This window comes from Hippopotamus amphibius, chromosome 8 (assembly GCF_030028045.1).
Source record: "Hippopotamus amphibius kiboko isolate mHipAmp2 chromosome 8, mHipAmp2.hap2, whole genome shotgun sequence".
NCBI classification, from domain to species: Eukaryota; Metazoa; Chordata; class Mammalia; order Artiodactyla; family Hippopotamidae; genus Hippopotamus; species Hippopotamus amphibius.
Window position 1 is genome coordinate 77,430,328 of NC_080193.1, and position 26,777 is coordinate 77,457,104.

Here is a 26,777-nt window from a genome sequence, read left to right on the forward strand (position 1 = left end):
AGCCCCTACACTCAGAGATAATAACTGTGAATATTTGGAGATATTTCCCACCTTTTATGGGCACGGTTTTACATAACTGAGATCATACTGATAATGTAACGTTGACTACTACTTTTCAAATAAACTTTACGACCATTTCCACATGTCAATAAAATCTTCACAAACACAATGTTAATAGCTATAACAATAACAATAATAATAATAGCAGCTAACATTTTTCAGTGCTTGCTACATGCCAGGCACTGTTCTGAACATTTACATGCGTCAGCTCTTTTAATTTCCACAACAACCTTATGAATTTGGTACCACAACATCCCCACTTTATACTGAGAGCGTAAGTCACAGGCCCCAGGGATGTACAGTGATGTGCTGGGAAGCTGCAGAGGCAAGATTCAAACACGGCCCCAGGCTGCGCAGCCCTGCCTCACCCTCTGCCTCTGTTCTGACTCAGCCGTTCCCCTGATGTCGGGCCTTTAGGTTGTTTCCTGTTTTCCACTAGGATCAGTAATGCCATGGTGAATATTCCGATACACGAATCTTTGTTCATGTTTCTGGATGGAGCTCCAGAGGTAGAATTACTGGGCAAAGAATATTACTATTTTTGAGGACTATTATACATATTGCCAAACTGCTTTCTAAAAATGCCGCGTCAATTTATCCTCTCGATGAGATTTCCACACTAATTTTCAAAGGCCCACACACAGCGGATGCCATGGAAAACAGCAAACAGGCTTACCAACTGTAACGGACAACTGCTGCATGTGCAGCCGATGAACACTTTTAAAACAGCTTCTCTACAACGTGTTCATTTCCCAAGGCAGCAGCTGGAGTACTAGCGTTCCCAGCCTCCCTTGAGCCAGGATGCAGGCACATGACCTAGGTCCTGCCAAGCAAACGCACCCATGTGAGACTGATTCAGAAGTGGGCAATGTGACGAATCAGGTACACGGGGAACACACATCTTTGTGACATTTGGGTAGGGCGGCATCCAGCCTTCGGGAAAAGCAGAGCAGAGTTCTGGCGCTGCGGTGCGGGCATGGGCCCGGGGCATGGTGCAAGGCACAGTGGGGGTGTCACTGGCACAGCCTCGTGGAGTACGAGGGCATTCCTCCTGGCTCTGTGGCTTCTAAGCCCAGCTCCCTGGCTCTCCCGGAGACTCTGGGAGCCTTCCCAATGGACAGAGCATCTAGTCTGCTCCAGCCCAGGGCACGTATTTGCCTGGGGTTTAGATGCCAGGGAAAAGCTCCTGGCCGATTACTGCTCCAGCCCAGGGTGCAGTGTTTGCCTGGGGTTTAGATCCCAGGGAAGAGCTCCTGGTGGACTATTACTCCAGTCCTGGGTGCAGGAGGCCTTGGGGGTGGGCATCAGGGCGGTCTTCTTGATCACATCTGCTCCCCAGCCCCAGACCTTGGCAGTCTCTTAAAGTTCAAATGGGCCTTAGGGCATGCATTATCTTTTTCTCCTTTTTTTTTTTGGTATTATTTTAAGACCACCATAGTAGCATTTGGTACTAATATAACTTTTATGTATTCTTTGTCATTTTCCACAAGCACACAAATGTTTTACACAGTTGCAAAAACAATTATAATGTCATATTCTGCTTTTATCCCTCACTACACAATAAAAAGTTTCCATACTGTCTCATACTGCTTTTCTTAATTATCATCTTCAATAGCTACTGATATTATGAGCAAAAGAACCATAACTTCATTAGCAATTCCTCTATTACCAGACATTTATGTTCTGGTTTTTCACTGTTATAAAAATATTGAAATGGGCCTCTGCATGCACAGAGCTCTTCTTCTCTGCATCAATAACCAGAGGAAAATGAATGAATCCAAAACATGGAGGTTTTTGTAATTTTTCACATATATTTCCAAGCTTTTTTCCAAAAGGACTGTGACAACCCACACTGCAAATACCGGCACAGTCTGAACATCAGCTCTGTCACCTCCTCCCCGGTTTTGCGTGTGAGCAGATGCCAAGGTGGTGAGGTTATGAACGACGTTCTCCTCACTGTCTGGTTTCCTTTATTATTGTTATATGCAGAAAGGATGTAATACCCTTTATCAATCCAAAAACCTCTTCAAGGATGAGAGTGAAATAAGGGGAAATCTCAGGGTTTTAGAAAAACTCTGTTGAAGCCATAACCTCCCTTAGAGGCCTCTCTTATAAATATAGATAACTTGCTTGGGTGAAGTGTCCAAAAGCTTCCTCCATTTGCTTATGACTGACCCCTGTTAAAATGCCAGAGGGAAATTTATGCTACTTACATTTTTATCTAAGTGGCCTACATTTTCTTTTTAAAGTCCGTAATTCAGAGGCTGTCTAGAAACTTATGCCACAAACTATCAAGGAAGATACTAATAGATTTAACTCTAATTAAAGCTGCCATATAACCTAAACCCCATAACTAAAAGACAAATGAAAAATTGGGGAAATATTTGTAATACATGTCAAAAGATTAACAGCCCTCATTTTCCTTGAGACTTCTTTCATCCAGAAGCGACTTAGAAGCGAGCCCACCTCCTGGAATTCTTGCGCCCGAGTGGTCCCTCCCACGATGCACAGGAGCCGGTCCGTGTAACCACTTCTGAGATTGGGTCATAAAGGAGGCTGTGGCTGCTGTCCTGCTCACTGTCTGTCTCCCTAGGACCCCCTGAGGGAAGCCAGCTGCCGTGTGGAGAGAAGCACTATGGAGCGGTCCACTGGCAAGGAAATGAGGTCCCCGGGCAGCAGCCAGAGTGAGAGTGAGCTTGGAAGCAGATCCTCCTGCCCTTGGCTGCCTGGCTGAAGTCTTCACTAAAATCGAAGGAAAGACTCTTGGCCAGCACCACGCAGCTAATCTGCTCCCCAGCTTCTGTCTTGCAGAAACTGTGAGGCAGTAAGTTTTTTTTAAGCCATTAAACTTGGGGGTAATTTTTTACACAGCAATAGAAAACTAATTCAATTGTGCTGTTTAATTTCCAAACATTTGGGGATTTCCTAGATGCCTTATTATTGTGTTTATGTTTTTCATCATTATTTATTCAACCATTTTTCTGCCCATTACCTCTCTCTCCTCTCCTTCTGGGGCTCCAATGACAGACGCGTGAGACCTCCGGGTGTTGCCGCACAGGCTCTGGGGCCGTCCCTTTCTTCCACCTCTTTTCTCTCTGGCCTGGATGATCTCTAAGGGCCCCTCTTGTGTCCGACAACACTTGGTCCCTGTCCCTTTCCTGCGCTTCCCACCCACCAACTCCACCCCTGTGCCCTGGATGTCTGCCCTTCATGCTTTTGGGCTCTGTGTCACCTCTGTTCTTTCTTTTTCTTCAACCTACATGTTTTCTTCCTTGTTCTCTGCATTGGTTGACAATTCCTCTCTTTCACCTGAATGACCGTAATGCAGTATTTAATCAAGTTTATTTTCCCCTGTTCTGTATTGAAAAAGTGGATTTCACTTTTTTAAGAAGTAGGCAATTAAGTTTCACTGTTTACTGTGACCACACAGAATGGATCTTAAGTTTTTGTCTCTGGGCATAACTGCTTACGTAACTGCAGGTGACCCATTAGAAGATTTAGCAACTCTTCTGAGTAAGCAAAGCCAAGTGGAAGAACATGCTTCGCTGGTCTCAAACTGAATTTAGCCTGTGTTTTGATAGTGGAAATATATTTAATCCCTTCATTCTAAGCATTTAATATGCATATTGTTAACCTGGTTTCACATGTTGTAAGGAAAAAGGACAAAACTCCAGTGGTTTTGATTAGATCCAGAGACATCTGTCATCTCAAAAGAAGATGCTAATCACCTGAGGTTTGTTTTATGCTTCCAATATAAACACTAATGTAAACACATTAAGTATTCAATTCACTCTTTTCCAACCAACCAGTTTTATCAGTGTTACCTGTTCCCCTTGGCTGCTATCAAGATGCCTGCAGATTAGAGGGCTGTTTTGATTGGCCCAGGTCTCATTGCCACAATTCCTCTAGGAAGCCCGGAGGTGAATCTAAGTGATGATTTTTTCCATTTCATCAGTTTCTTGCTAAGCTTCTCCTACTATGAAATCCATAAGCATTCCCAAAGCCCACAGTTAAAATGAGTCACAAATTTTTTAAAATGTCTACAACTTTGCAAAAAATAAACCTGCTAGGAACTTCTGACACTGTGGTTCTTAATCATGTAGGCTGGGACCCCTTGAGAAACTGATAAAACCCACAAACTCTTTCCCCAGAAAACAGCAAATATGTATTTGGGATACAACTTCAGCGAGTTCAGAAACTGTCTGAAGCCCTTCCCTGGGGCCCAGTCAGGAACTCCTTGCTCTAACAGCCTCTGAACATGGCAATGACAGAAGCTGAGCGATTCCGCAAGCATATTTTCTTACCATTGCTCTTGCTTCCTCACGAATGGATGGAATAGAGAGGATGCTGTACAAAGCTCCGTTCACATACGGCTGTATCTTTAAGGTGAGAGAAAAACGGTCATGTGCAGGTTCTGAAATACCATACAACTCAGTTATCACATGCCACCCTGGAGAACAGCCTGGCTAGTGAGGATGGTGAGCACTGCCATCGCCATAGCGCCCTGAGCTCCAGGAAGCAGGTCTCCAAATGACAGACATCTCCACTGGCATGTCCCAGGGCAAGAGCTACAACTAAGTGTTCAAAACCCAGGGCATCATTCCCTCCCCAAGCTCACTCCTGCTACTTAATTAATGTCAAGCTGATGACTCAGGCTAGAACCCTTGGAGGCATCATTGATTCCTCTCTCTTCTTACTCTCCAATGTTGAGTCTCCAAGCCTTCTTTTCCATACACAGTCCTTGTTCAGACATCATCGTCCATGACCGAGGCTACATCAGATCTCCAAAAGGGTCTCTCTGCCTTCTATGTTCACCCTTTAATCCAACCATCATATCATTGCCAAGATTCTACAGCATGGGCCAAATAATCCCTCTCCCAACCTAGGGAACCTTCCATAGAATCTACCTGGAAAGTCCTAACTCTTTACTATAGAACACAGGGCCCTTCAAGGTTTGGCCTCTATATCATCTTCCTCTGCTCCTCCCTTCTTGCCACTTGAAGTTCACACTACACAGAGTCCATACTACTTAAGGGATACACACAGCCTGCTGTGACATGCCCTGGCCTGGTTCTAGCAGCTCATCTTGCTGGGAATACTCTTCCCATGTATGTCTATCTAGAAAGCTATGGTTCGTCCTTTAAAACTAAGCTCAGGGACTTTCCTGGCGGTCCAGTGGTTAAGACTCCATCCTTCCAATGCAAGGGGTGCGGGTTCAGTCCCTGGTCAGGGAACTAAGATTCCACATGTTGCGTGGTGTGGCCAAAAAAAAAATTTTTTTTTAATTAAAAATAAAAAAATAAAACTCAGCTCAGACATATCTCAGAGGAAGCCTTTCCTGAGCCCCCAGAGAGGCGGCTCTGCTTCCTGCACATCCCTCCACTTCTGTGCTGGATTAAGTATTTATTTAATTACTGTGCTGTGTGGCTTATGGGATCTCAGTTCCCCGACCAGGGACTGAACGTGGGCCACGGTAGTGAAAGCCCAGAATCCTAACCACTAGGACACCAGGGAACTCCCAGTATTCAGTATATTTATATATTTATACTTCTGTCTCCCCACGAGCTCTTCAAGGACAGGACCCATGTTTTACTCACGTAGGTAACCCCAACATCAAGCCAGACAGGACATGGTACATAGCAGGTGCGCGATAAATGAGCCTTCCCTTCCAAGGAGACTGCATGCTACACTCTCTCAGCAGCAAGGCGGGAGGGCTCACTTCCCACACCCTTTTCCGGCACTGGATTTATTGCCACTTCTCATCTCTGCTAGTCTGGCGGGTAAGGAAAGACATCCTACAGTTGTTTTCATTTTCACTTTCCTGACTACCAATGAAATTGAACATCTTTTCATGTTTATACCCTCACGATTTACTATTCTGTAAACTGTCCATTTATATACTTTATCCTTTTCTCCTGTTGGCTTTTTCTCTGTTTGACTCTTACTTATATCAAGAGCCAGCTAAAGAGGACAGATCTTTGTGGAGGTTTTGGCTTCAGGTGCAAAGTGATGCCATGGTTTCTGCAAAGGCATTTATAGAAATGAGGTGAGAGAATAATCATATTGTGTGTTAGTTTATCCAGACCTCAATTTATCAGAAAGGACTTGTGACCCACAGGCTAGAAAACCACACCAGGGTTGGGGAGAACACTGGTGAGAGCAGAAGCGAGGACGGCCATCCTGCGGACAGTTCGGCAGGACTCTGACCCAAGACCAACATATGGGGTGAGCGAGCGGTGACAAGTGTCTGTGCCCCAGGGATGCTCCCGCACGGGCCCTCGAGGGGCAAGCGTGGTGATGTCCGCCGAGGACAGCTGTGGCTGCAGAGGGGTGAAGGCAAGCAAAGGGCGCACACCCGGTGGACTGGACAAGGGAGACAGGAGGGCTGCAAACACGGGACTGCTGTGCGGCAGTGAGAGTTAAGGACCTAGATGTACATAAAGCAACAGAGAAAGGTCTTAAAGACGCAGTGAAAATAGTGAGAAAAGAATGAGATTTAGAGGGCAATGCTATTTATACAAATTGAACACACATAATATGAAATATATTTTCAGGCTATATACATGTCCATGGACATACATGAAACCCAACAGAGGAGGGTTGGCACGGGGGAGGAATGAGGCAGGGGGAGATGATAAGGAGAAAAAACTAACCCCTGGGAGGGAACAGCACAGGCCAGCGACGGCAACTGTGCTCACAAATGGGGAGCTGGGCAACAGCCTCCTGCCCTGGGTTCCAGAGTTTAAAAATGATAAAAGCTCTGACGTAGCTTATACAAGTACTTGGAGGAGGGCGAGTGCGGTACCTGCCCCGGGCCAACCCTCCCCTGAACCCAGGGCTGGCGGCGCTGACCGGGTACCTCGTGGTTTTCATGGCCGAGCAGATCCGAAAGAACTTTCAGCACGAGGCCTGCCACCTTGGCACACATGGTCTTCCCTTTAGGAGAATAAGAGAAAAACAAAACAGGACATGTCTAAACTCACAGGCGCAGTTTCAAGGCAGGCAGACTTGAATGTGAATCCTGGTTCCTCTGCTTGTGAGCTGTGTGACGTTGGGTGAGTCACTTCACCAGTCTGGGCCCGCTTCTTCCTCTGGGGTCCCTTGGGGATTATTAGTGTCCACTCAAAGGGCGATACAGAATTAAGTGCAGGATGTTAACACTAAAGTTTTCCAAAGCAATATGAGAAGAGGAGAGAGGAGCATGAGACAGAAACAGACCATCAATTTTTTTTTTTTTTGGCCACACTGCACGGCATGTGGGATCTTAGTTCCCCGACCAGGGACCAAACCTGTGCCCCCTGCACTAGAAGCACGGAATCTGAAACACTGGACCGCCAGGGAAGTCCCAGCAGCTCAGTAGAGGGTGGCACACTCCCAGCCCTCAGTAAGTGGGGGTGGTTCTTATAATTCAGGCAGAGCTCAGAGCCGTTCACTACAGTGAAAGCACAGTGAATCATAGAGCAGTGTTCTCCTCCCAAGTGCACACATCGTCACATAAAAATCCTACAGCTACGATGGTGAGTCAAAAATTATCCGCACTCCAATTATACTAAAACTTCTATAAATTCTACAGCCAGAGTGCGGATAATTTTTGACTCACCCTTGTATTTCAGTAATGTCAAACATTATCATAGCAATCACTGCAAATAAACTGATGATAATAAAGAAAAGCTGACTATAATCTGATAAATGTTTTAAAGCTAGGAAATTTGCATATGCTATTTTTTAAAAGAGAAGACTGAAATAAGTCATTTAGTCAGTCAACAACACAGTTAGGTGGTTCAGATTCCAAAGCATCTAGGGTGAAGGAGCTTCTAACAAGTACCCTTGAGCTATTTATCCAGGTAGCCTTCTCCCAACACTGGGGCTGCTCAGACGGAGGTCAGCCACCAGCTAGACGTGGCACCTCTTCAAGGAAGCTTCTTCCATGCCAGGGAACAGATCATTTAAGTGGGAAGGAACCTGTAGGAAAGCTAAAACCACTCCCTTTATTGATCAAGACATGAATGACCTGAGACGTCACATGCGGATCACTGTCTCTAGGAGGTGGAGTGGGGAAGGCGACAGTGATTAAGAGCAGGGAGCCTAGTTTAATGTTGCTGCTCTGCCACCAACTCAATCCTGTAGAATCTTGGGAACATACTTCTCTGTCTTCAGATAAAACAGCATAATTCTCCACTTCCTACCTTTCAATAATGCCATGATGAAGAAAACGTGATGTAATTCAGTTTCCTCTAATTGTGGGTACTGCACACACACACACATGTATAAAGAATATAAAATATTAATATAAGAATATAAAATATTCTTTCCAAGGCCAGAGTGGTATTTTGGCTTTAGGGGTTCTATAGCTTTATACCTAGCTGGACATGCTTCACACTCTTTTTTTCTGTTTTGAGTTTTCTATGGGGGAAATGAAAGGCAAACCACATCAGGCTTATCGGTAATCCAGAGCTGGGGGCAGGGGGACGGCAGCTGTGAGACCTGCGCTCCGCAGACAGAGGTTCATGAGCAGGGCCACCGCGTACTCGAGTGTGTAGTCAGACAGGCAGTCGGGCTCCTTCAGGATGTCAATCAGCCAGAAGATGAGGCCATCTCGAATCATGGTGGTCTGCAGTGGGCGCCTAGGGTGAAACAGCTACAGGTAGTTAAAGCTGGCAAGAAACCTTTCACGTAAGAGTACACAGTGGGGGCTTCCTAGGTGGTGCAGTGGTTAAGAATCCACCTGCCAAGGCAGGGGAAACGGGTTCAAGCCCTGCCCCAGGAAGATACCACATGCAGCGGAGCAACTAAGCCCGTGTGCCACAACTATTGAGCCTGTGCTTTAGAGCTCGTGAACCACAACTACTGAGCCCATGTGCTGCAACTACGGAAGCCCATGCGCCTAGAGCCCGTGCTCTGCAACAAGAGAGGGCACAGCAATGAGAAGCCTGCGCACCACAACAAAGAGTAGCTCCTGCTCGCCACAACTAGAGAAAGCCTGTGTGCAGCCACGAAGACCCAACACAGCCAATTAATTAATTAATTAATTTAAATAAAAGTACACTGTAGTGTGAATGCTTATCAGAAAGGAAACTTTACAGAACTTACAGACTCTGATGAACATTTTACCGTTAGACTTATACAACTGAAACTACAACAATAAATTCTTTACCTTTCAGGGGTATTATTAAAGATTTAAAGAAAAATAAGGCAATAAGGAGACTTCCTACTTTGAAAGTTTCCTTTTGAATATTTAGAATTAGCAGAGCATTACTTCAAATACTTAATATTTATTGATAGTTTTTGGCCTACTTAACCCAGGAAACAGAGTCATAGAAATAGTTCACTGACAAACAGATTTTTATCTAAAGTTTAGTCTATACAATCTAGTTTGGGCATTTTGAGCTATATAAAAAATAAAGAAATACAAAAAAGAAGAACAAAAAACCAGCTCAATACCATGTTGATTCAGATCTCTATAGAGCAAGGGTAGTTTAATAACCTGGGTAATAAAATTTATATGGAATTGTTTTCTACCCAAAGTCTAGGTATAAAATCTCACAACATCCAGTGCCTTGTCATAGTGCGTTACAGTGGATGTTATCCTGTCGGCCTTAAGAGCTGATGGGACTAAGCACAATAACTATAGTTATTAAATTTCTAAAACGTTTTCAAATACAGTCAACATCAAGCTAAATCATCTTTATAAAGAAACAGAAAATGTTCCTATGACCTGAGAAGTAATAATTCTGGAGATTATTTATAGTTCTTTTCAATTCTTATAGGTAGAACAAGAAACTTTCACCAGCAGGGACCTGGAAAATAACAGGAACTATATACCTACAGCTTTCCCCCCACAAAACATATACACACTTAGGTTTTAGGTTATTAGTGAGAGTCAGTCAAATTTTAACCACATCTGATGGGAAGAAAAAGGGATTCAAGGTACTAAAAATTCTTAATAGTCAAAGAGAAAGTAGGGTGGTCATCATGGAATATGGATGCTGGAAGAAGTAGCATATGACCCAGCAATTCCACTCCTAGACACCTACCCAGGAGAAAAGAAAACATACATCTACACAAAGATTTGTATGCAAGTGTTCACAGCAGCATTATGCATAATAGCCAAAAAGGAGAAGCAACAAAGATATCGTCCACTGATGCGTGAACACGCAAAATGTGGTCTATCCATGTAATGGAATGTTATTCAGCAACACAAAGGGACAAAGTACTGATACAGGCTACTTGTAAGAACCTCAAAAACAATATGCCAAGTGAAAGAAGCCAGTCACAAAAGAACACACCAGTACAGGTAATCTACAGAAAGCAGAGTGGTGGTTACCCGGAGCGAGGGACAGGAATGGAAAGTGACTGCAAATAGGTGTGAAGTTTCTTTTTGTGGGTACGGAAAGGTTCTAAAATTAGACTGTGGTGATGGCTGCACAGCTCTGTAAATATACCCAAACTCACTGAATCGTGCTCTTAAAATGGGTAAGTTTTGTGGTATGTAAAGTACACCTTAATAATGCTGTCAATCAAAAAAAAAACCCAAAAAAACTCAGGGAGGACATTAGATCTGTTTCAAGAAGAGGTGTCTGATTTTTTAATTTCTCATGTGGCACAGTTCCAAGTCATGATGGGGTCCAGGCTGAGACTACAGGGTGGGTGGTGCTGTGTGTGGACCAGGAACCAGGAGGCTCCACCCTGACTTCCACACAGTGACCAGTCCCTGCGACTGTGATGGTGCATTTACATGGCCATCTCCCACGGTGAATTCTAAGGCTCCATCGGGTTTTACTCACGTGTTTATCTCCAGACCTTACATGGGCTTGAGACACTACCTAGTATCTAGCACCTGGCCAGCATGAGAGTGTTCATTAGGAGAAAACGCAGTGCTTTAAAGTGTAGGAGCAGAATGGTTTAGTGGATTTGAGATAAGCTTTCCAGCTCTACTTTGGAAAGTCACACAACGTCTTTAAGTGTTCACTGAAAAATATGACCTGCCTCTTGGATTGTCACTGGTACCAAATAAGCACAAAATATGGCTAAGAAACCCCCGAGATGATTTCACAAGAGCCATCATGACCTACTGCACAGTCAGCACCTGAGGCTGAATTTCTGCAAGGCCCCGAGAACATTCTCCCGGGTGATGATGTCCTTGTCTTCCTCCTTCAGCCTTTCCTCCAGCATTCGCAGCACCTTTGTGCTCTGGGCAAGGTAGCGGCGACCTAATAATACAACCATAATATTAATAATGTTAATATTATGTTAATAATATTAACAAAATATAACCTAACAATACAACCTAATAATATAACATCTCTCGATTAACAAGTGAGAAAACGTATCTTGTAAGTTCATGCTCCTAAACCACTTTCTATGAAAACTTTGCATATAACACAAGCAGAGGTTGAATAATTCTATGTTCTAGAAAACTTATTAAAGCATATTTCATCTGCAGGTTGGTTTTACTCAATCAACTATCTAATGAATAGAAAACCACTTTTCTTGTCATCTAAACATGATTCCCCACGGTGTTCTTGTGGAGAGCACTGTCTTTTATTTACCCAAAATCTTGACCCCAAAAGCCAGACCATGAGGAGAAAGGGGGTGATGAATCTGTGTGTTATGCAGCCCTTAGTCTTAATAATAAGGCAGCCAATTGGTAATGAAGTATTTGGAAACACGGAGCAGAGTCCTATTCTACAATGTCAACCATGGCCTGGGAAATCGAATTTGCATTTGTCCTTAGACTTAACTCTAAGCCCTGTCATGTGATGGGGAGCAGCGTTCTAGAGAAAACCCACGCGGCCCAGCCGTGGGAGGGACGGCCTGCGGGGATGGGGTCTGGAGGCAGTGACGCCTTGCCCCGCGGCGTGGGCGCCCGCCCGTTTCCGTACCAGCCAGGCTGAGGCTGGGGCTCGGTGTCACCCACACCGTCTACCCAGCAGTTGTATTTATGTCGCGTCTCCGAGCTGGGGCCGACACTCCTCAAGGACATGAAAGCTGCTGCAAAGGTCTTAACTCTGAGCCTGAGAGGGGTCATCAGCACGACACGCCAGGGGACTCGGTCAAGAACCCGGCTGTCTGCACACACTGCAGACATCTGTCGGTGGTTTTTAAGATGCAGGCCCAACGTGTGGTCTCTTGTCTTCTCCCATGATTTGTAAGATACGTTTCATGACTGGAAACTTTTGTACGACACTCCAATAAACGTTTTGGTTTTAAATCCAAAAAAAAAAAAAAATAATAATAAGGCAGCCAAGTAGTGCTTTCTGGACACACCCATGGCCCGGAGAGGAAGTTAGCAACCATACCTGGAACCCTATTACAAGCCTTGAATTGTCACTAGCCTGTTGTGAACTTGTATCTTGATACAGATGACGTGAATTCCAGACATAAATTTCAACAGTATTCTACGAATGCTCCCTGGCACATACCCTGGCTTATCATCAAATTTTTGTTACATGGCTGGGAGAACAAACGAACAAAAAAACTTCTGGAGTATCATACAGTCATGATTTAAAACTCCTTTTATTCATGTTAAAAAAGAGCTTAAACAAATTAGAATTTGTAGAAGATAATGGCATTTTGCAAAATCATTTTGAATTCTGCTATGGTGATGTTATTTTTGGAATTTTCAACTCCTCTTGATTAAAGGCTTAGTCTTTTGAAAGAAATGGTACAGTGCTTTATTGGGATCACTTTAATTATGCCACTAACCTTATTTTGCCTTAAGCAGCAAATCACAGAAAATGCACTACCTGCTATCTTGAATGCAGTCTAAAAAGTACAATGTTACAGTACCAGAAAGCTTACAGAATAAAAGCAGAGGCGAACAAAATAAACTCCAAAACCATCAAGATTTGCTCTGACATAAACTACAGCAATATGACAACTAATTTTCTCAAAAGACCTTAGATGCATTAAACAGTAATAAATTGAGGAAACACAGGTCATTGCTAAGAAGCCTGGGGAAGGATGCGTTTTCACAAGAAAAACACATCCGCAAGACCTAGCTCTTCTCTTCAAAGGTATCAATGAAAAAAAAAATATCGCCTGCCATATCAGTAAGCAAAGGATGCTGCAGCCATGAAGCCACTGCAGCCACCCTGGATGGTGGCCCCTAAGGAAGCTCAGGATGGAGACCAACGGGCTGCCACTGCCACGCCCTCAGCCACTGCAGCCATGCCCAACGGTGACCCCTGAGGGGGCTCAGGACGGAGAAAAGCAGATAGTGACCTCAGACAGCTGAGGTGCATATCAAAGGAATGATTTCAGTTAGCCCAGAGTCTTGTATCTTCCCACACACGGAAAAGTGAGAAATTCCTCAACTTGAGATATCTGGTTTTCTTTAACAGTAATCTTTTGATGTTCCCACAACCTGGTCTTTGTTGCAAAAACTTCTATATATCCTGGCTCCTCCCTTACCTCTTCGGAGCAGACTCCCACAGCTATCTGAGATGCTGTGTCCAGGCTTAAGTCCTCAGTTTTGTCCACTAAATAAAATATAATTCTCAACTTTTCATTTTTTTTTTTTTTTTCAGTTGACAAGGAAAGCTGACATCTTACCTTCTGCCAGGGATGCAAAAGCATTGATGAGCCTGGCCATGTACTGCCGCACCACCTCACTCTTTGAGTGCAGCAGCTGAAGCACACTCCTCTGTGGGAAAAAGCAACGAAGAGGAAACTGTGAAGTTAAAGAAAAGTGAGAGAGAAGCATATGCCTCCCCTATGGGTCTGCTGCTCTCTTTCTCTGCGTGAATTTACTAGAGGTGATTCAGTGATTCACTTGATTTCCAACTGATTTTTTCTGAGAGTTGGCAACAAATAAGTTATCAGACTTCCAAATTAGAAGAATTAATTATTCAAAGCACTTAGAATGGTGACTGACACAAAGTAAGCAATACTGTTTGCTATTCTTGTTGCTGATGTTTTTCTAGGTAGGATGACTGATCCAACACACATGTCTAATTTTGCTCCCTCCAAAACCACCACAAATCTACAGTAAATGAATTTTTTTAAGGAGACATAAATTCTCAAGGACAGAGAGGACAGCACAAGAAACTACCACAACACAATTTTGGAATCAGTAACGCAGGATGGTAACATACTTAGCAGACACAAGAACGCTAAATGCGCAATGAGGAATTTCCCAGCTTATGTCACTTAGTCCTCAGAAATCTCAAGAACTGGGAGAAAATCAAGAAGAATGAATGAAAGCCATGGAAGCAGCAGCTAGGTCCTCCTCAGGCTGCTCCCCACAGCTTCCTCCTGTGCACCTCCCACCACACATCTGGGAGCACTTTCTTTCGAGGGCAACACAAAAGGCCTCTGGACGGAGGACACCAGGAACAGGTGAGCAGGGCTTCCACACCAAAATGGATCAGGAGTGATGCCTAAAAGCGGAATAAATGCTCACCAGAGAGCTACCCCAACCCCTTCCCCTACCTGGCTCCCGGAACACTTGCAACGCTTACCTTCTAGGCAGATTAGAAAATGCTTCATGGAGGAAAATGACCAGCCCACAGGAAAAGAACTAAAGATCCTGAAATCAGAGGTTCCCAACAGATGGCCCACTGGGGTCACCCTCAGTGGACCTCTATGCCTACAGGCCCGACCCTCACCCTCAGAACTGCCAATTGGCTCTTCAGTCCCGGTGCTCTACACATTAGGAGGTAACCAAGGTCTACCAGGAACCTAAGGAAAGTTTCTAACATGGAAAATAAGGCCAAAACAAATGGGACAGGGGAGAGAAGCAACTTGGAGGAAATGAGACTGTGCAGGGAGAAGAAAACTAAAAATGAACAAATTTTTGCCACTAACATCCTGAGATATAACTGTATCCATGAAACAACAGAATGCTACCAAAAAAAAGGAAATGAAAAGCTCAACAGAAGGGTTGGAAAATAAAGATGAGGAAATCTCCCAGAAAGTGGAACAAAAAGAAAAACATGGAAAATATAAGAGAAAAGATAAGAAAATTAGAGAACCAGCTCAAGAGGCCCAACATTCAGAAAGAACGAACAGAGAAAACAAGAGAGGAAATCATCAACAAAATAACTCAAGAAAAGTTCCCAGAACTAAAGTTGTCAGATTGAAAGGGCTCACGAAGTGCTCAAAGCAATGAAACGAATACACACCATGAAAGACGTCAATGGGAAATTCACTAACACTGGTGAAAAAGAAAAGATTCAACATGTTTCTAGAGAGAAAAAAAGAAAGGTCACGTGCAAAGGGTCAGAAGTTAGAATTGCTTTGGACTTTTCAACAGCAACATTGGAACCTAAAGACAATGAAGAATATCTTCAAATTTCTGAAGGATAATTATTTACAACTCAAAGTTCCATACAAAGAATAAAGATATTTTCAGAGATACACAGTCTTGAAAAATATACTTCCCGTCCATCCTTTCTCTAGAAGCTATTAACTAAAGGCTGTGCTCCACCAAGAAGACAATATAGAATATTGGAAACAGAGATTCAGTTCAGGAAAGGGGTGAAAGAAATCAATATACGTTTGGTGAAGAGAGATTCTATAAGGCAGCTGCGCCCCAGGTGTGGAGGGCCACCAGTGATGCTGAATGACTGACTCAAGAGAGTGACATACAGAAGGCTGTCATCTCCAAGATGCCTACTGCCATTGTACCATCTTTATTTAGGTAAAATTTTTATTGAAATATAACATCCATACAGAACCTTGCACAGAACATGAGCATACATACAGCTTGACGAGTTTTCACAAAGTGGGCACATGGGTAACCAGTGGTCAAATCAAGAAACAGAACATTACTGGGACCTCCCTGGTGGTCCAGTGGTTAAGAATCCACCTTCCAATGCAGGGGACGCAGGTTTGATCCCTGGTCAGGGAACTAAGATCCCACATGCTGCGGGGCAACGAAGCCCAGGCATCGCAGCTACTGAGCCCACATGCCACAACTAGAGAAGCCCACGCACTGCAATGAAGTGCCTGAGCCACAACAAAAGATCTCATGTGCTGCAACTAAGACCTGACAAAGCCCAAAACAAACAAATAAATAATTAATAAATATTAAAAAGAAAGAAAGAGGACATTACCAAAGCCCCAGACTCCCTTCTGGGGTCCCTTTCCAAATCAAGGGCAACATCTCTCCCGACTTCTTATATCGTAGGTTAGTTCTACATGTTTTTAAATTTTTTAATAAATAAAGTCATGCAGTATGTATTCTTTTATATCTGACTTTTTTCATTCAATACTATGTCTGTTAGATTCATCCATGTTGTATGTTGTGTGCTCCTTCTCATTGCTCAATATATGTCATTTTACAAATATATCACAGGTGATTTATCCATTCTATTCTTGACGGATATTTGGGTTATAGCCAGTGTTTTGATTCTTAGAAACAGTTCTGCTGTGAACATTCTTATACATCTTTTAGTTGAACATACGGACACATTTCTGTTGGGGTTATACTTAGGAGTGGTTTTGCTAGGACACAGACTATACAGGTTTAGGAAATACAGCCAGGGTTCCAAAGTAGTGCACCATGGAACATATTTTCAAGCAGAGTGCAAAATACCTGGGTAAGATGAGCCCAGACTCATCCGTACTTGGATACTCTTGCCCATGTGTTGACAAAATGCCAGCTCCCCCTTCCATACCCTTCCACTCTGTGGATCAGCTGGGCAAACTCTTTTCACCCCACAGAAGTGTTCTCATGTGATCAACTCCTGAGACCAGGAGTCTATAGACCAGGCAAGCTTAAAAAGCCAGATTACAGAGCAGCTCACCATTCCCCTTGGCCATACATATTGCTGCCAGATAACCAGTACCTGGCCCATCTTCTAGTCCTGCCAGTTTCTCGGGACTCTCTCCTGACTCTGACTACCAGTGTCACCAGAGGGGACCATTAAGAGCCCAGGGAAGCTACGTCTGAACATAATCCAGCGATTCCGTTCATGTTATCTTCCCCTAGGTGCCTTCATCTAACATGGGAACAGTACCCTTTCCTTGCAGAGCAAGGTCGGTGCTTGCTACTCAGCAAACCCCAAATCAAACACTCTATTATTCAGGCTACATATGCAAATGGGGATACTATAAAGAAAAGCAAGGAACTGATTAAACACAAGTGAGGATGTGCACATCCATGTTCAAAGCAGCATCATTCTCAGCCGCCAACAGACAGAGGCAACTCAAGTGTCTGTCGATGGATGAGTGAACAAACAAAACATGGGGTGTATATACAGCCCCATTCATTTGGGTGTCATGGTGACATGGCATCCATGTTTCCCAAGGAGTTTTTCTGCTCCGCAGATGCTCTGACATCTTAAGATAACTCCAGCCCATTCCTTATTTAAAAAAATAAACAATCCATAGCAATTAAAAATAATGACTTGGGGAAGATATGACATCTTCAGTGGCTATAAAGATTATGGCATTTTGACAAATATCATATATCACAAAACCTAAGACACCTTTCATTAGAGGACTTTTTTTTTTATATACAACCAAGAAAAAAATAGCACTGCCAATTAAACTATAACAGGTCATCGGCTATCAGATAACCTCCAATTTGGGAGATCCTAAAATGGGGGGAGAAATTGCATCTTAGAGTCAATGAAATATGACAGTTTAGAAAGAATCAGTATTGAATTCACTCTTTGAATTTGAGTTTGTAAGTCATGACAGTGTATTATTCAGCTGCTTCATGCCTTATAGGCTGGTTTCAATGCCATTACAAATACCAACAGAAAAAGAAGTAAAAGAAAATAAGAATTTGAGAGACTATTTTTCACACTTAACTGTTTCATGGGAATAATATGATTGCGTACAAAGAAGAAACTCAAAACCCTTAAATGTTGCCACCTGTGCACACAACATATTACGGGTAAGGAGCTTTCTTGGGGGCTGTTTCATCAGTGATCCTAACAGGTATCGACACTGCACTCAGGGCACATGCTGTGAGGCTAAACAGTAGGGAGATGACGTTTTTAGAGCATTTTGGATAAAGATGCAACTGAAGTAATGAGATGCAGTATCTTCTCTATACAGGCCACGTTCAAGCTCTCACTCCTCCTCCGGTCTGATAACAGGTGCTGAGAACAGGGAAGAAGGGTGAGGAGTGGGGAGGAGAACCACCACCTATGGACTCCCCCACGCTGTGCCCCAGGTTAAGTATTTCCTACACGTGACCACATGCAACCATCCCAATAGCCTCATGAGGCAGGTGATGGCCCCTGCTCGGTGGTGGGAAAGCTCCTTGGGATTTAGAAACTTGCTTAAGGGTGTCTGGCCAATAGCTGGTGCAGCAGAGATTTGAAACCAGTTTATCTCCCTCTAAACCCCACACTTTTCCTACTGCACCATTAGACCTATCTGGTCCAGAGCTATATTCAAAGAGTGTTGCAGACATGTTTTAAGTCAGACCCAGATGTAAACAATTTGAATCTGCTTCCCTACCTTACCTATCTTAAGTCATGCTGAGTTTGCAGGACTCATGGTGAGCAGTGGGCTGAGGGCAAGAGTGGAGAGTTAGAGAAAAGGAAAAATGGCAGAAAAGAGCTCCACAGTTGAATCAAGCAGTACCACCTTGTTTAGGTCTCTGCATTAGAAGTGAAAAGTGGGCCAATGTCCAGGGTGAACAGCAGATTTCAGAAGCCCCAGGCTGACATACAGTCATTAGACTAAAGGTATGCATAGAAATGAAAGCCTCCTCTTTCTAAGATCCTTCCCAGAAATGCAGGCCCTGGCTGGGCGCTGGCCCATCTCTCACCGACCTGGCTGTGGCTGTGACAGTCCAAGAGGTCGTTGCTGACGTAGGCCTGCAGAACGGTCTCCCTCTGCTCTCCAGGGTGCGATGTGGTCAAGCGCTAGGCCGGAGAAAAACAACAGCCACAAGACCAGAGTGTCAGTGTGGAGAGAAGCGTTCCCACAGCAGGCAGCACGGATAACGATGCATTTCACCAAACAAAATGAGTGATACCCAGCTGGGTGGCTGGTCAACCAGCCAGCAAGTCAGTCAACAAAAAATTACAACTGCTTCCTAACGGGTGATGTAGGAGTCAACTTACACATATCATCTCCAGAGCACTGAGTGGAACATGACTGGATTGTGAGCAGAGCAGATAAGGAAGGGCTCGCCAACACCTGGAGAGGATTTTTTTGGCCGGAAGTGGCTCAAGAGTGGGTCCCTGAAGGATGAGCAGACTATTAGGCAGCACGGGGGAATGTGAGCATGCTGCGGGCTGGGGACATGTGGTCTACCTGAGGGAGCTGTGAAACACAGGGTGCATTTGTATGGTGCCTGATGGGGAGGGCTGTGAACGAGCGCCAGGCCCACAAAGCCACCTTACCCTACAGGGGCTGGCGCAGCAGCACCGCGGAGTGTGTATATGTGTGTGTGTGTGTGTGTGTGTCTGTGTGTGTGTGTGTGTGTGCAGCACCACGGATACTGTGTGTGTGTGTGTGTGTGTGTGTGTGCAGCACCACGGATACTGTGTGTGTGTGTGTGTGTCTGACCCCGGCACCTCCCTCCTTGTATATGGTCCTCCCTTTCCCCAGGGCCTCCCTCCTTGGCCGCTGGGTCTGGCCTGTCCAGGACACCGGCCTCTGGGGACCTCCACCTTTCAGTCCTGGACGGTATGCTCCTGTCTCCTCACCCATGGGCTTTACACGGTCACGTCTACGGGCTGCCGCCTTTCTACTGAGTTTGGAGGCTACTGCTGGGTTGGGGTGGAGGGGTGAGGGGCTGGAGGGGTCTCAGAGAGAATGATAAGGATCTGTTTATTTTTCCTGCTTGTTCTATGACAATGTTATTCACTCAGCAAAGGAATACCCTGTCTCGCCAAGAGGCTTAGTAGCGTGGACCAACAGCAAGTGCCCGGTGGATAATGGAAGAGCCAAAGGGAGGCCAAGTTTGGTAACTGGAGCAGCGGCAAACCTCCCAGCAGGGATGGCCACTAGTGGTTACTCGTGCCGCCCCACCCACTCTAGTCAACAAAACCAGAGCAGACACACTAACTGATCACAGGACTCTTCCCGCTGCTTTGGCCACATCCTCAGCGTGCTCCTCCAGACCATATTCCCAGAAGCACTGCCAACCATCAGAATGCAAGTGAGGAGAGTTTTTTTCATCCAGAGATGGAAATCACTCAAAGGCATTTTGATGTCGATACCCTGAAATTTGGGGATGCATGAAGGGGTTTGACACTATTGCAGAGTGAATTAGAATAGACTGTTCAGTTAAAGAGTGAACCAGTGTTGGCTTAGGCCAGCAGTTCTCAAAGTGTAGTCTGGGGACCTGGGGGTCTAGAAGGGTTCACCAGACTACACTTTGAGAACCCCTGCAGGGTGGTCTAGAAGGCTACAGTTATTTTCATAATAATACTAAGATACATTTTGTCTCTTTAATGATCAATCTCTCAGAGGCTATATGAAGTATGACACTGTGACAAATTAAACATAGAAGCAGAGATGAGAATCTAGCTGTCCTCCATTAAGTCAGACACTAAAGAAATTCATAAAAGTGTAAAACAGGGCTTCCTAGGTGGCGCAGTGGTTAAGAATCCGCCTGCCAATGCAGAGGTCACGGGTTCGATCCCAGCTCCAGGAAGATCCCACATGCTGCGGAGCAACTAAGCCCGTGTGCCAAAAAAAAAAAAAAAAAAAAGTGTAAAACAATGTCAGTCTTCTCACTGTTTTTAGTTTGGAAAAGTTATTTTTCATAAAAAATATGCATGTTATGTACTTAGTTTACTGTGGTTCGTCTTAAATGAATTAATAAATATATATTTTACATTTTCTCAGTCTTAACTTTTAATACTGTAAATTTTGGTAGATAAAATTCACATAAATGAAAGCTCTTTGGATTCCTCAGTCATTTTTGACAGTGTCAAGAGGTCTAGACCCAAAAGCTTGAGAATCACTGCCTTAACTGTGATCAATCTGAAAACCGGAGGTAAAAACAACCATTTTTTAATTTATTTAAATGAAAGCTTTTTTTCCCTTTTCTTTTTGGCTGTGCCACATTGCTGGCGGGATCTTAGTTCTCTAACCACGGATCAAAGCCACACCCCCTGCAGTGGAAGGGCAGGGTCTTAACCACAGGACCGCCAGGGAAGTCCCAGAAAAGCAACTAGATTAGATTTAGGCTCTGTTTTCCTTAAAGACCTGTTACTAAGTTTTCACCCCTGATGTCTGCTTATGTGGCTGCATGGGGCTGCCTAAATCCAGAGATCTCTGCGGGGTTAGTGTGAGAGGGAGGCCGATGCCACCAGCTGGTGAGTCTGGCTCACGACCAGGGAAGGGCCAGATGACAGGGACAACTCCGGGGCCTTGAAACTGCATGTAGCAAATCATCGGGTATCAAATCACTGAGTGAAGGCAGTGGCAGCGGCGACGTCAATATTGGGGGTTTTAAAAAGAGACCACAGCAATCTCCGGAAGCTCTTGGTGTCAGCAGGCAGCAGGAAGAAAGATTTTGAGAAGATGGGTTAAAAGACATAAGCAAGGTAGCCAGCCAAGAAAACTAGCATGGTCTTTTTTTTTTTTAAACTTCAAGAAAAAGGTACGTACCCAGCGCAGAGCCTGCAACAAGAAGGCTTTCAAGCGGTCACTCCCCAAAATCAAATCCTTCTTCAGTTTCTCATAATCCAAGGAGGGCAGTAATGGGACATCCTTCAATTTCCTACTCAGCAACACAAGTTCAAAGAGAAAGAAAAGGGCAAAAGGGCATGTTCATTATACCTCCTGAGTATCATGACGTCCCATCTCGAGCTACTCTGACAGACTGGACGGGCAGTGGCCCACTTGCTCTCTGTGCTCCTGGTGTTAACTCCAGGCCTACCCTGAGAGGGCTGGGTTCCAGGCTCCCCGCCCCAGCTTCAACGGGCTCAGCTCTGCCTCTTCTGTTGCATGGTCCGGGGTCTATAAACACTTTGCCTAAAACAAGGAGACCCTGCCTAATGGGTTTAGAAACCACCGCATTCACAATAGGCCAGGGCTCCACACCATGGGGATGAAATCACTTTGGAGGCGTCATAACTTTCCACCAAAGTTCTATTTAGAATCCTGAGCAAAGTCCAAAGCCTATTAGTGTCGGTTGGCAGGCCATTAGGGTCTTCCCTAGAAACCCTAAGCCACTGTCCCTCTCAAGCCTGAGGGACCGGCTTGGTGGGATGGGAAGGACAGACCAGGGGTCAGAAAACAACTGTGAAGGGGAGGTGCATAGTTGACCCTCTGGGAGGTAGGAGGATGTGGCCAGGAAGCAGCAGTGGGGACGTGCCAGTGAGATGGGTAGTAAGTAGGACAATTTGCAAACCCTCCTCGAGGACTCCGAGTCAGACTTCAGGCAAAGGCAGGTTTCAATTAAGAGACATATCTGTCCAGAGATCTACATGGTACAGATGACCCAATACCTGCATTTGGCTGGCCAGAAACAAAAGGAATCACCTCAGATGCCTTGTCACTAAAATAAGTATTTTCGCATTTTGTTTTGTTGAATAGGAGACTGGAGTGTATAGAAAAATTGAAAACTAAAAGATGTCTGTACGGTCTCAATGTTAATTTCCTTGTTTTGATGTACTATAGTCAGATAGGATGTCACCACTGGGGAGACACTAGAGGACTCAACTTCCTGTGAATCTGTAATTATTTCAAAATAAAAAGAACTAAAAACAAAACAAAATATGATTCTTCTAATATTGTGCAGAGAATATTAATATTAAATGAGAATTCATGAAGAATTGAGTAAAAACACTGAAGCTGCAGGGTTTCATTTGTTTTTAAGGGTGGAGTAAAAACTGAGCTAATACCTCTAGGAGGTAGGATTTGGGGTTCCTTAAATTTTCTTCTTCGTATGTTTCTATAGACTCAAATAAGCATGTATTACACATTATAGGAAAAAATTATATCCAATTTTTTTTTTTTGGCTGTGCCACGTGGCTTGTGGGATCTTAGTTTCCCAACCACAGACCAAACTCACACCCTCGACAGTGAAGGCGCAGAGTCCCAACCACTGGACTGCCAGGGAATTCCCTTAATGTTAGTTTTTAAAAAACAAAATGAGATCCCTTATAGGGCCTGGAAGAAAAAGCCAGGAAAGAAGGCACTGAATGGGGTCTTAGCTAACACTCCTGGGGAGGAGTGTATTTAATACAGCCAATGGTAAACCCCTGTACGTGGCACATTGATTATTTTGACTTTTTTCCAGAGGCAGATACTATTGTCAGTTTAAAAATTAATATAATTACTTAAAAAATTCCAATTATAAATAACTGGCCAGTATTTTCAAAAGTGTTGCGCCCACGAAAGACAAAGACTGAAGAATGATTTCAAATTAAAGAAACCTAAGACATGACAGGACTAACATGTGATCCTGGACTGACTCTCAGACCAGAGAAAGGACATAATGGAACAACTGGTAAAATGTGAATAAGGCCTGCAGATTAGATGATACTACTGCTTCAGCATTAATTTCCTGATTTTGATAATGGCACTGGACTTGTGTAAAACAGTAATACTGGGGAATCTGGGTGAAGGGTATTGTACTATTTTGCAACTCTGATATTATTTCAAAATGAAAAAATTTTTTTAACTTAAAACTCAAATAGGCTCTTTTTCTAGACAAAAAAAAGGGTTCCATTTGTAAAGCCAAATTTGATAACGTTCTATAGCTGGGGAGTGTCTATTGGAAGGAGGAAAAACTGTCCTATTTGGGCCATATTTACTTGCCAATAATGGCAATATTATCGACTAAGTTGCTTAGCTATCCTCCATCTCTGCGGTCTAGCCACTCTCCCACGGTCCATGAGGAAACTGAAGTACAGACAGGTTATAAAAGTGGTCCAAGGTCACAGAGCCAGTGGCAGAGGGGGGTTTTAAGCCTGGCAGTCTGTGCTCATAAGCACGGCATTCTACAGCCACCATCGGAAGTGAACAAAGTGCAGGGTCAATGTCAGACGGGGCAGGACCGAGGGAGAAGGAATGTTATATCAACTGCAGGTGTCTGAGTAACCTCACAGCACCCACCCTCCTACCCCCCCTCCGCCCCTGCCCCGCCACCCAAGGCTGGCTCAGAGGGTCACCAGAACCCACCCCAGGCCTTGTGTCCATGCCAAAGGTTCTCAATCTCCCTGCTAGTGCAACACACATGCCTGATGAAGCCCCGTGAGTCACATACCCCCATGGGGGACAATCTAACTGACTTGCATAGGAACGCTCCGGCACACACAGAACTACCCTGTGGCCCTGGTCACGGTGTGAGTCAGCAGAGGACAGAAAATCTAGACACTGCAACGCTCTGTTGACTGCCCTGTGATAGGAGATTAAATCAATTTGTATAGACTACTACAGGAACAATTCAACAATGTTTTCCATTTGTTGGTACCTCACCAACATAAAGAGAATTAACTTTAAAAGATACTTTTATAAGTATTTTATAAGTATTACTTATAACTACTGGTATTTTCTTTAATACCCACATGTAGCTCCAGCTTAATCAAAGGAATTCATCTAAGCTAGGCGATTAAGAGCATTTATTAAAACTACTTTGAATTTCAGTTCTACCCATAGCTATTCCCCTTAATAACAACTCCTAAGAGCAATTACTTACACGGGTGCCAAGGAGGCTCTTAACATGGTTGAAGCCTGAGGGGGAAGGGGACAGAAGGAAACAGATCGTGTTAAACATAGCAGTGCATCGATCCCGAATCACTGTAATGGCAAAAAACCAACAGATTTGCAAAGTTTTTCATCCACCAGGACTGTCCAACCATAATCATATATGATTTAAAAATTAGCCCAAGTCCAAGTTAAGTAATACCCTACTGATGTGTTTCCCAAGCTACCCACCCTGGCTTGTTGCTACTCCACTCTAAGGAGCACTCTATAAAAAAACAGGTGGGTTCACCCTGACCAAGCTCCCAGAGGAACTTAAAGCTGCCTAGTCAAAGACATCATAAAGGACAAAAGCAATGAAAATCACTTTATTATCCTGGTTTTCTTCTTTAGTAAGATTTTATCTTTGAGTATAAGAATGACACATGTACTGTGCACCAAGTCAAACGCTTTAGAGGTGTTTATAGAAAAAATTCACAATCCCCCTCCCACTCCACTCCCTTTGAATCCTGCCTATAGGCTAAATCATTGCCTACTTTATGGGCACATCCCATATTTCATTTTCTTGTTTTGTTTTTGCCACTATAGGCAATGCGGTATCAAGCATGTACTAAAATAGAGCAACAACCAAATGCTGTGAATGGCACTTGTTTGGACCGACTCACACCAACTGAAAAAGACATTTTGAGAGAAGACAGGAAATGTGAAAATGGACTGCACTGGTATTATATGTTACTAAGGAATTAATTATATTTGGCACTATGGTTAGTTTTTTTTTTAAGCCCTTATCTGTTAGAGATGTATATTGAATTATTTATAGGTAAAATGATAGAATGTTTGGAATTTGTCTAAAAGAACTCGAGGGGAGAAAAGTAAGTAGAGGAGAAGAGAGGACGTCTCAGCCGTCTGCGGAGCCCTTCCCGAAGGGGCAGGCAGTGGTACCGTTCCCTTTACGTCCCCACAGCGCTGGAACGGAACGTCATCCACACTGATCATATTCAGCTGTAACTGTTTTGCAGCCATTTCTGTGCCTTCTGCTTTAGCAGACGCCGAGCTCTGCACGGGCTAGAGATACAGCACCTGCATGTCCCCAGCACCTGGCACAGTGCCTGGACCACAGAGGCACTCAATCTCCATTTGAGTTGACTTATTTGTTGAATAAATGAATGAATGAAGACTGACTTCCAAAAGCGGGCACTCCAGAATCGCTGACTGATTTAATAACTAAATGTAACAAATCAGCCCCGTTTTCAACTGCTTCTCTTCGCAGTATTTACAGACCCCCAGATTCTCATCTCAAAGGCAGAAAACTCTGCTTTTAAATGGCTCATGAACGTGTACGTTTTTGTATTTTTTAACCCTTGACTTTTTTTTGGGGGGGGGGGCGGGGGAGGGCACGCTGTGCGGCTTCTGCACTCCTAGTTCCCTGACCAGGGACTGAACCCAGGCCCTTGGCAGTGAGAGCCTGGAGTTCTAACCACTGGACAACCAGGGAATTCCCTTTCCTTTCTTTTTTTTCTTTTTTAAACGCTTGACATTTTTTTGTTTTTTAACTAAAGAAATTATCTGTTATTCCTGTTATTGGCTTAAATAGCAAGGAGTTCAGAAAACAAGTTTGAAGTGTCATCTAAATTCCCCGTCTAACACGTGAAGGCAATCAAGCACCCAGAAACGAGTCAGTTAAGGACATGACCACAGTAAAACACTAGCGTAATCTATACACAAGGGTACGATACTTTAAAATTAGTGATATTGGCTAATTCATATTTCCACAAATAAAATTCATCTCCATACACCCCCCTTCTTTCGTAATTAAGAAAATGTTTTCTAACTTTTAAAACACTGATATTTTTCTCTTTTGCTAAATTCTATATCATTCTATTTGCCCTGTGAAGAAATTAATTGGAAAGCAGTAATAACTGACCCTTTCATGAAAAAAGCCAGTGTGTCGAACAGTACTGAGACTTTACTATCCAGTCAGGTAAAAAAAATTTTTGTTTAAAGCTGGCAGTGAGCTGAGGGAAGAATGGCCCACCCTGCTCTTAACGAGAGAGGAGAAGGCTGTGGTGTTTCATTCAGTAAGTACTTACTGACTGCCCACCATCTAACGGGTCTCTGCTAGGCACTGCTGATATCAGTGA

The 26,777-nt window shown here is 44.0% G+C and overlaps 1 protein-coding gene across 9 annotated transcripts in view; it reads right to left on the reverse strand.

Moving 5' to 3' along the window:
• ARMC9 (armadillo repeat containing 9) overlaps nucleotides 1-26,777 on the reverse strand; it is a 150,412-nt gene that overhangs the window by 78,744 nt on the left and 44,891 nt on the right. For all 9 annotated transcript variants that reach the window (XR_009055082.1, XR_009055080.1, XR_009055083.1 and 6 more), the window contains 8 exons: nucleotides 24,632-24,666; nucleotides 21,595-21,706; nucleotides 18,798-18,890; nucleotides 13,615-13,705; nucleotides 11,147-11,270; nucleotides 8,545-8,684; nucleotides 6,920-6,996; nucleotides 4,365-4,439 (listed from right to left, as the gene is read on the reverse strand). Coding sequence is in view for 5 of the 9 variants with exons in the window: in XM_057745323.1 (XP_057601306.1) it covers nucleotides 4,365-4,439; nucleotides 6,920-6,996; nucleotides 8,545-8,684; nucleotides 11,147-11,270; nucleotides 13,615-13,705; nucleotides 18,798-18,890; nucleotides 21,595-21,706; nucleotides 24,632-24,666 (747 nt within the window). In the remaining 4 variants the exon portion in view is untranslated. The remainder of the gene's footprint in view (nucleotides 1-4,364; nucleotides 4,440-6,919; nucleotides 6,997-8,544; nucleotides 8,685-11,146; nucleotides 11,271-13,614; nucleotides 13,706-18,797; nucleotides 18,891-21,594; nucleotides 21,707-24,631; nucleotides 24,667-26,777) is intronic.